Source organism: Chlamydotis macqueenii, chromosome 5, assembly GCF_036417535.1.
Source record: "Chlamydotis macqueenii isolate bChlMac1 chromosome 5, bChlMac1.mat, whole genome shotgun sequence".
Taxonomy (NCBI): domain Eukaryota; kingdom Metazoa; phylum Chordata; class Aves; order Otidiformes; family Otididae; genus Chlamydotis; species Chlamydotis macqueenii.
In genome coordinates this window covers 15,940,110-15,950,430 of record NC_141560.1, presented here as the reverse complement: position 1 = coordinate 15,950,430, position 10,321 = coordinate 15,940,110, and the positions used below count along the sequence as shown (strand labels likewise).

Sequence of the window (10,321 nt, the reverse complement as noted above, 5' to 3'; positions counted from 1 at the left end):
TTGGCTTGACGGTATCCATGTGATGCCCTGCTTTCCCCGGAGCAGGGCTCCGGTGCGTGCGGGGTAGGTTAGCTGGCAAGAGAGCTGGCAAGGACCTTGGGTACACAAGAACCTGCTATTTGCAGGATGGATCCTCTGCCTAAAGCTTTGACTCTTCTCTCAAAGCCTGCAGACACCAGCAGCAATGAAAAGCCCCCTCACCAGCCTCTGCAGACCACAGAATGCACAATGTCAGCTCATAGACTGTTTAATTCACATTCTTGCCCAGTTTCCAGCTTGATAACACATTGTGCAGTATTGGCATGTACTGCTTATGTGGGCAATAAAAAAAAACCCCAAGAAATAAAGTGCAATGTTCAAGCCACTTACTGGTTCATCTACTTACTGGCAGTTTGCAGTCCTACTCAGACACTTCACTCTGTCCTGTTTTCACAGGAACTAGGCAAAGTGTAAGAAGGGTTCTTGATAAAATAAGCTGGCTCTGTCCTGAAGACCTCAGAGCTGGAGATGTCAAACTGTGATCACATCACCTTTTTATTCCTCTTTATCCCATCCCTCTCCCTCAGCTGCTCCCATCTTCCCTCTTATCTGAAGCTGCCACCTCTTTTATTTAGACTTTGGCCACGCAAACACCTGGCTCCGCATTCAGTCTGATGAAGGTGGCTGGGGACCATGGCCAGAAGAACAGTAAGAATATCAGTAGGCTGTTGATATTTCTGGACTGCAGCAGGTACGAGCAGGAATAATTATCATCTTTTCATTGTCTAGTTTTTCAGGTTGATTATTGTCTTCACTTGAAATGCAAAATTAACAATCCTAAAAGCTGTTAGCACAAACAGCTGGTGCTTGTTTGGACAGGATAAGGCAGACCTTTTAGGCAAGCCTTCTGTAGAGAAGTCAAGATGTCAGTTCAGGTCTCCCAGATCCCCAAGTAGTACTTTAGTCATTGAATCATCCTTTCACTCTGTTCTTCCATCAGCATGTTCTGGATTTCCAGCCTGTACTGCCTATATTCCATATTTTGCTATGTCAGCCTCTGTAAACTGTAGTTAGTAAGGCTTGATTATTACTGCACTGTGATGCTACTAGGATAATTTATTAGGAATTGTAAATCACTGCACCAGAGTTTAAGCTCTCCTTAGCAACCACTGTCTATAATATACATAAAGAAATCCAACCAAGCAGAACAAAGAATTTTACATCACAAGGTCACATCAACAAACTTTTCTCCTTTTCCGGAATAGATGAACAGTTACAGCAGATAACTATGTTGATTTGCAAACCACTTAATAAAGAAAACCAATCTGTTAAATCATACGGTTCCAAAAAGATATTTTTGTCAGATCACTAAAGGCTCCAGCTATGTTAAGAGGAAGATTTTTAATGGCTGAGATGTTGGACCCAGAACTCTGGGATTTCTGCCATTTGCCTACCACATAACATGTGCAATAACTGAGCAGACAGACTTACCTCTGCCTTCATCAACATATTTGTTTGATTGTTCTGATCAGAGAGGCTCAGTTAGCATTTGTAAATTCCTATGCAGCTCTATAGAATGCGTACTTTTTGCAGGAAAGTCAACATAGACAGCATGGCTGAAGATCATACAAGCTTAAAACATAAATTAATCTGCTGTGAGTATTCCAAGTTGAAGGCACCAATAGACAGATATGTTTAATTATGTGTATACAGCAAAAACTTTTTAGCTGTGGCCTCTTATATAGATGTTTTTAAATAAAATCCTTCACAATCCTTGAATTTGTGGTCCATTATATCTGTGCACACTGTAAAATGTTACCAAATCTTTATATGCTTTCTAGAGGTTGAAATGAAGATCCAAGTTGCAAAAAAAATAACAAATTAAATCCTCTTTTTCTATAAAGTTACTGCTTCTTATTTGACCTTGTTCTAAGTTGTTTAAGAGCTGGAGTTACAGCAGTGCCTATTTATTTCACTATTTCCACCAAATATATAGACTCCCAATTTTGAATCTCCCTGCACTACCAAAAAAAAAGGTCTAAAGATGGCAATTAAAAACAACAGAAAATAAGAAACTAGATTTACAAAGAGGAGCTGAATTTGCAAAGCAATATTTTGATCCCATTTTGAAGTGATGAGTTTTGTAAGACTTTGTTAGTTATCATATAAATTTTAGGCGCAGCTGCAGTTTTCTGTTCAGAGTCTGTGAGTAAATGTGGATGTTGGCGGCTCTTAGAGATTCATGTCCAAGCAAGGATGAATTCCAGACTTTTTGTTATTTCTCAAATGTTCTTTTTTATGGAAAAAATAACTTAAACACAGAAATGCATTAGCGTAAGCAAAGAGGAAGTTTTGGACAGTCTATGACGACGATCTCCTGTTGTATTGCGCTTACCTTAATGAGTCAGCGTGGGATGTGTTGTTTAGAGATTGATCTCCTGTAGGTTATTAGAATTCCTTAGGTAACATGTAATTCAACAAACATCTAGTTTCAAATATTCATCAAAATAAAACTTTTGACCAAGATATTAAAATGAGTCATTTTGACAAAAATGGAGCCTATAGCTTCGTTTGAGATGTGTTTTTATACTCTTTCATTTATTTAACACAATCAGAAAATGTTTAAATAGGATGCTGTTTAAATAAAAGAAGTATTTATACATTTTAAATTTTCAAATTAAATGTTGGGTTCTTTCGAGTTTTCTCCAGTGTGATGATGTTAAATGGAAAATTTTTTTTTAATTTGTCAATTTCATCAGTGTCTGCAAATGTCTGAGTATCTTTTTAATGAATAAAAAGTTAGAACGAAAGTATTTATCATGATGATAGGGAGGTTCACTATAAGACATCACCATGCAGCCTCACATGGCTTTTCATTTTAACTTACTTATCAAACAAGAATGGACACGGTTTAATAAGAACTTGGAGACATGGTGCATGTGTTGGGTAGGTAGCCAATGGGAAGAATGTTTTCATATAAGGAAATAACATTCCAGTACCTTGGTAATTTCTCCCAGGTTTTTAAAAAGAAGTTGAAAAACCTTCTTGTTGATGCAGATATACTGAAGAGAGATTTGTATTTAAAATCTGATGCATCAGATATGAATTTTTTTTTAAATATTGGTCTAATCAGAGGACAATGTGAATGAAAAATATAACAATAATTTAAAAACAACCATGCTCAGGCTACAAGGTCCCAGCAGGTAATCAGACAAAAAGAAGATTATTTATGGGTGCAAGCCTGAGAATATACAGTGGATATCATGCACTAGTGAGAAATAATGTTCACAGGGACTCATGTCCTAGACACCTATAGTGGGGTGCAAAAGATGTTGCTTTTCAAAAGTGGTGGAAAGGCTGGCACAGGGTTTGGTGGGTCCAAGTTTCAGCAGCCCTTCCCATATGCCTATTCTGCTTAACACCAGCTCCTTGGCATGGTACTTCCCCAGGCTGGCAGGGGAAGGAACTCCCACCACAGCAAAAACATAGTTCAAAGTTTGGCTTTGTGTACATTGGCACTGAGAGGGCAGTTCAGAGGTGTTGATAAAATTGTTGTTGTTACGGACATAGTTAATCATACAAAGGAACTTTTTATTGCCAAGGGCCTGTACTTGAGAGCTTTATTTAGTGCTCAGTGGAGAACAAGAGTCACAGCACATGGCTTATATGATTTCACAATGACAATGAAATATTTCACATGCCTTGAAAATTACTACAGCAGACATTTGGAGAAGCAAAAAAAAAAAAAGAAAAAGAAAAAATCCTGGGGCTTTCTTCCAAAATGTAGCAGCATCACACACGTCGTATATGGCCAACAAAGCACTCAGCACTCAGTCACTCAGTCGTGCCTCAGGATGCATCTCTGAATTCTCTCAGTAACCTCTGTACTGCTACTTACCAACTGTTTCTGGATTTGAAACTTTGTCTAAATTACCAGGAAGGACGAGAAGTAGGTATGTCTATCTGGTTTTAATGTCTTATCTTTATTAAAATTATTTCACATACTTTTGGTATTAAAAAAAAGTCTTGTGCTCTCAGTTCTGATCTATGCATTCTAGCAAGAGCTTGCGTTTCTTTTTCACACGAAACTAAATCTGAAGGTCATGATTAGTTGTCTTTATGTGTAAAAATATGATTCATTTTATGAGGTTTTCTATAGTTGAAATGCATGTCTGTTTGTGGAATTCTCTCTTTCAAAGTAATTTTTACTTTCAAGATTGTTCCCAAAGCTCAAGTTGTATTCATTTAGTGTTTCCAGAACACATGACACTAACTGGGTAATATGTAATAGTAATAACGGTGATAGATTCACTGTACATGAAAATTAGTCAGAAATTAGTTTAAAGTAGGAAAAATATTGCATTATTTGCATAAAAGATGACTGGGATGTGTTAAGTACATAAATTGAAAACCATTCATGTGGCTAATTGTCCATTAGCACTAAATACTTAAAAATACAGAAGAAAATTGTCTTTGAAGAAGAAATGACATTAAGTAACTGAAAATGAATTGCATTTTCTATCAAGAAGACATCTGGAGCTCTAAGTTTATAAAAGGCTTGTGGCTTGTGGTAGTGCTTGGACACTGGCTAGTAGACGCTGAAGAACTTTTTCCAATGACAGACTCTACAGAAACTTCATGTACAATTGCTGGCTGAACAAGAAGCCAGATTTAACTGTGGCTAAAATCTAAAATGCAATCAAAGTAAATGTTCCTGAAGTTTTTATTTTAACCCATCATGAATAAATTCGTGGCTCCATCCCAGAGGTCATATCCAAAGTGTGCAACCTGACTGGCATAAACTGAAAGACAAAATAGGCAAGCAAGGAAAATAAGTACTTATTTTTCCTCTATATTTAGTTAAAGTAACAATTCTCTTTACAAAAGGAAATGTTTAACTGTAATCTTTCTTCTACATTATTTTTGACATACAATGTTACAGACTTTCTTCCATCACTCTCACACCTTAGGCAGCCTCCTGCTATAAAAATGTTCCTGTTTCACAAATAGCCTCTTGCTCTCTCACAAAGAGCCTCTGATGCTAACCAGCCATTTATTCACTCTATGTATCTTCTCTGCAGTTTTAGATCCTCTCAAGTTTTCTTTGCATGAGACTGTCAGTGAATGGTATAACGTTCAGATTGTTGTGAGGGAAGGTGTTCAAAGCCAGAGAGCTGTGTCAACTTGAGTTGTAGCCCAGTTCCCTGGCAAGGTTGCCACCTTGAGTGAGTTTATGAACTCAGATGAAACTTTGCTGCTCACTTAATTCTGCAAGGATGAAAAATATTTTTCTGTGCATTAAGTACCAAATTGTGTGATGTGCAATATTAGTACTTAAGTAATTCCTAGAGGCATCACAGAGATACGTATTGCAAGCTGCTCAGCTACAGACATCACTAAGGCTGTACATACATGGAAAAGAGATGAATGATGGTCCTAAATGGCCTCTTCAGAAACTCCATCCTTAGCTATCTCCTTGGGGCAAAAATACAGAAACAGAAAGAGCAGAGTTAAATACTTGTAGCAGAATGTTAGCATTCAAGATGACTGAACAGAAAATATTGATTTAAAAAAAAAATACATTCTTTTTTTTTATGATTTACCTGCTCCACTTGGATATGAAATACTGAAATGTTAGATGTCACCACAGGCTCACTGATGTCTTGCCTACCACAATGATTCTGAGACTGTGCCTGTAAAAAACAAGATCCAGGCACTATGGTCAAGCATAACAACACCAGCAGAATAAAGTCACCACAGGAGGCAGATCTGGCAACCCTGTGGCTTTTCACAGGAGGATAACATTTCACCCGTGCTCTCATTCCTGCATAATCTCGCATGGAGTTACCAGAGGGACATAAAGGTATTGCCGATGCTATAAAAGCCCAAGTGCTTTGGAGGCCAGGGCTGCCACTCTCCAGCTGAACTCAAGTGAAATTTTTGAACTGGAGAAGAGTGCTGCAAATTTGGAGCTGCCGAGGCCTTCCCTCCAGGCAAGATTTTAAGCATAAGATTTTGGGTGAGTCAATACGTTATTATTACAACTGCTGACATTTGAGGGCAATAAGCTGTGTAATCTAATGGTAATTTTGAACCCAAAGTTCAGGATTGGAGGAGCTGAGAGGGAACAAAAGAATACAAAGTTAAGCAAAATAGTGATGCACATGGAGAGTGAGCAGCTTTCCCAGCTCTGGGGAAATGGGCATCACCGTGCTAAAGTTATACATAGCATGGAAAACAAGAGTAAAAGAAAGGGCAGGGAAGGCTGCAAAGCTAGCTTTGTGTCACCAGCATGACTCCCACTGCTCTCAGGGAGCTGGAATTCAACTGTGTCTGTTTCTGTCATCAGTCTGGAGGAGACATACAGAACTACTTAAACTAAATTGGCATTTTCCTTCCTCTGTGCCACTTTAAACAATGGCAGCAAGGAGAGGAAATTCCATAGGATGTAAAGGAAGTTCCATCCCTGCCAGTAACGGGAATATTTCTCACCATTGCACATATAAAGCATGGATCAATCTAGGCTATAATAATCAGTGAGCACTAGTAAAGAATTTCCAGCAGTTAAATGTTTGTTACATCACTGATGGGAGACAACTTTTGGAATTTTATGCTTCTTTTTTTGCAGTTCCATTCTCTCATCTCAAAGACGTCTCCTGTTCACTTCAGAATATTTTTAAAATGACTGAAACTCCTCTACTGAATATTTCGTCCTCAAACCAGAATGAAAATAAGACCAACTCAGCTCTTTGTCCAGACTTGAATGACTGGTGGGAAATTGTGTACTATATAGTGCCCAAGTATATTGACACCATCTGCGTTATTGGAATACTTGGAAATGTATTTGTTGTCTTTACTTATTCCCTGCACAAGGGCTCCCTGAAGATAGCTGAAATCTACCTTATGAACCTAGCTGTTGCTGATCTGATCTTCCTCACGTGCCTCCCTTTCTGGGCAGTGAACATCAGGAATAAATTTAACTGGCCCTTTGGCAATTTCCTTTGTCGCAGCACCAGTGCGTCCATCAGCCTAAACACGTACACCAGCATCTACTTGCTAGTGGCAGTCAGCGTGGATCGCTATTTGTCTTTCGTTCATACCTTGAACCATAGAGGGATACGAAGCAAAACTACGGCCAAAGGGATCTGCTTGCTCACCTGGTTCTTTGGCATCCTCCTCAGCGTCCCAGCCTTTATGTTTCGGACTGTGAAACACTTTCCTCTGTGGAATATTTCTGCATGCACTTTAGACTTCCCCACCCCATCATGGGTAACGGCTGAAAGACTGATACTTAACACAGTGGGGTTTGCATTGCCATCTGCAGCAATCATCTTCCTTAATTTCTCTACCATTCGCTCTCTACAAAAAAAGGCAAGAGAACTAAGAGGCCTCAGAACAAAGAGTTGCAAGGAGCACAAAGACACAAAGGCTACCAGGTTGATCTTCATAGTGGTACTGATGTTTCTTTTGTGCTGGACACCATACCATTTTTTTGTATTCCTTGATGTATTATACCGGACAGAAGTGATCAAAGGCTGCCTCTGGGGGGAAGTGCTCAACTTTGGTGAGCAGTTTGGTTATACTCTGGCTACCACCAACAGCTGCATTAACCCTGTGATTTATGTCTTTGTTGGGAAATACTTCAGGCAAAAGGCTTCAGAAGTTTTTTCACAGTTTATTTCCTGTGGATTTCCTTTGAGCTGGGTATCTTCAAAGAAAAGTCTTCATATTTGAACATATTGCCAGTCAGGAGCAGTTTACCGTAATAGTTCTCAGTTCCATCTTCATTTTGATATTACAACTTATTTCAAGTGACCTTAAAAATGAATATGAATTGCACTGGCATTCAGAGACTAAGCTAATTATTTATTAAAGTAAATCACTTGACTGCTTATTTATCCTCAGATTTGCTTTTCCTTTTCTGTGTTATCCATCTAAATGCATATCATGTGATACCAGAATTTTATATCAAATTATATAACCTGTCTTATCAATTACCAGTGGCTTGAAAGAAAAACTCTTTGACATGATATCAGAAGTCTGGTTTCTTTACAGAAAGCCATAAGCTGGCTAAACACTTTACTGAATTGTATCTGTGATGACGACTACTATACCACCAGTAACACTGTACATAAATTATAACATGTATTACAGAGCAAATATGAGCTTAGTCTTCAGCTGATAGCTGCTTTTGAGCAATTATAGAATAGCTCCAGTTATTTTTAACATTATTTTAAATCATTTGCACTTTCACGGATAGCATATGGAAGATTTGAACAATTGTTTGTGCATTTCAAATATATTCAGTGCATAAATATTGTACAAGAAAATGTACTACAAGAAAAAGTGTACATAAGCTGTAAAAACAGCAAAGCAAATCTAACTTTTTTTTTGATCTAGTAAAATGTTACACAATTACTCGTCAAATACATACAGATTATTTTTAGTTTTTATCTAGGAAAATATGAGTGATGGTCATTGATACTATATTATTTTGGAATATATTTCCTCTGACGCAAATCCTTAGACACATATTTATATTTTTATTAATCAAAAATAATAAACTGCATAACATCTCATTTTACACCATAGTCTTGTTCTTTCTTATATTTATTTTATATTTTGTCTCTTTCCCTGTTCCTTTGGGGAAGAGGAAATATATAGTTCTGAGATTAAAAAACCTTGCTGCTACCAGAATACAAACTTTGGTGGTAGTAGTAGTAGAAGTAGTAATAATAATAATAACAACATAACAATAATACATTAGACAGGAGATAAGAAGAAGAAAACTTCTTTTCGATCAGAGCTACAATTGCAGAATAGACTTAAGACAACTGAGATATCTGTTCCCATGACTATAAAAGTGTGTATTCATACACACAACAGAAGGCAGGAGATACAGTGCAGCTTGTTCAGCCAGAACGATACTGCGTGAAGAAAGGGGCGTAAAAGCGCATCATTTGTATGGCAGTTTATTTAATTAGTTATTATAAAGCCTTTTCAGTCTTCTACTCACTGTAACAGTGCCGCATTTTCAGTACTTCTTTTTGGTATTGCCACTTTGAATATGAAATTAATGTCATTTAATTATAGAAATCTATTAGTTCAACTTCATTGGAATAAGATTAGTGTTCATTTTTAAAGATTCTCCAAATTATTTTAATCTGAACAGTGGAAGCCCTTTGAAGAGTTAAAAATCTGTCTTCCTTCGGTGATGTTTTAAGAATTAAGAGTAGATTAAGGGATCAGGGAGAAAGAATCACTCATAGATTTATTAGTTTCACTCCTTCCGTAACAAGCTTTTTTTAAATAAATGTCAGGCTTAGGCATTAGCAGTCACAACAGCATATGAAGTCCGTTGAGTCATCTGAGATGAAAAATTTAATTCCAGTCTATTGTAAACTGTTGTATACTGCATTTATTTAATATATCCCCAGTTTAATCCTTAATTTAAAAAACTTCCAAGCAGAGATATTTTCAGGGGGAAAAAAAAAAAAGCTGAAATAATGAAAAATAACTGTATAAGCAGGAGCACTATTTTCCCACTATGCATGGGGACCTTAAAAGGGAAAAATATCTTGTCTTGTGTGACTAACGCTTGTCAATGTTATGCAATGTACACAAATAAAGGGAAAAACACTTCTTGAGCACTGTGGCATATTTCGGGTATGAGCTAATAGATTGAAAATCAATCTGAAGTCAAGGGAAAGCCTCCTGTTTACTTCAATGGGCAAGTGACAAAGGGCTTTCATGAAAGTGCCACTTCTATTTTACATGTGCACAACTGTCAGGAAAAGCATCTGTAGTTAAAATACTGCTTTAAACCATTTAACAAGGTCTTGCAAATCAGTGGATTTACTCTCCAATAAGAATGTATGTAAATGAAAGTATTTTTTATCCATGAAGTAAAAATTGAACAGCTTCTCTCATGACTGATTTTGTGAGCTGTATTAATATAGAAAAATATGAAGAATAAATGCAATTTACTCTACAGCAAATGCAAAATTGTATATTCAGTTAGAAATAGTCCACTGGACAGATACAGGTGTATATGACAGTAGGTAATGAACTTAAAGTGTAGCAAGGGAGGCTCAGGATAAGCACAAACCTTATCCTGATAAAGCTAGTGACAGGCTGCCTTCGAAAAATCCAGCACCGCCACAATGGAAGCCTCCAAGACCACTTTAGACAGCCGTTGTCAGGGATGATACAAGTGCAGTCAGTTCCACCCCAGCACAGGGAGGCATTTTTAATGATGTGCATCCCTCTACTGACTCTTTCTCTTGTGGTCAATAAATAAAGTTTCCTTGCCTGCACTTTCAGGGCTCTTCCCCTAACACCT

The 10,321-nt window shown here is 37.4% G+C and overlaps 1 protein-coding gene across 1 annotated transcript; it reads left to right on the top strand.

The window, feature by feature from the left end:
• The first annotated feature begins 3,690 nt into the window (after nucleotides 1-3,690).
• BDKRB1 (bradykinin receptor B1) lies at nucleotides 3,691-9,626 on the top strand. Its single transcript, XM_086750016.1, has 2 exons — nucleotides 3,691-3,932; nucleotides 6,608-9,626. The coding sequence occupies exon 2, from the start codon at nucleotides 6,661-6,663 to the stop codon at nucleotides 7,711-7,713; it is 1,053 nt and encodes a 350-aa protein (XP_086606142.1). The 5' UTR covers nucleotides 3,691-3,932; nucleotides 6,608-6,660; the 3' UTR covers nucleotides 7,714-9,626.
• Nucleotides 9,627-10,321: the final 695 nt, after the last annotated feature.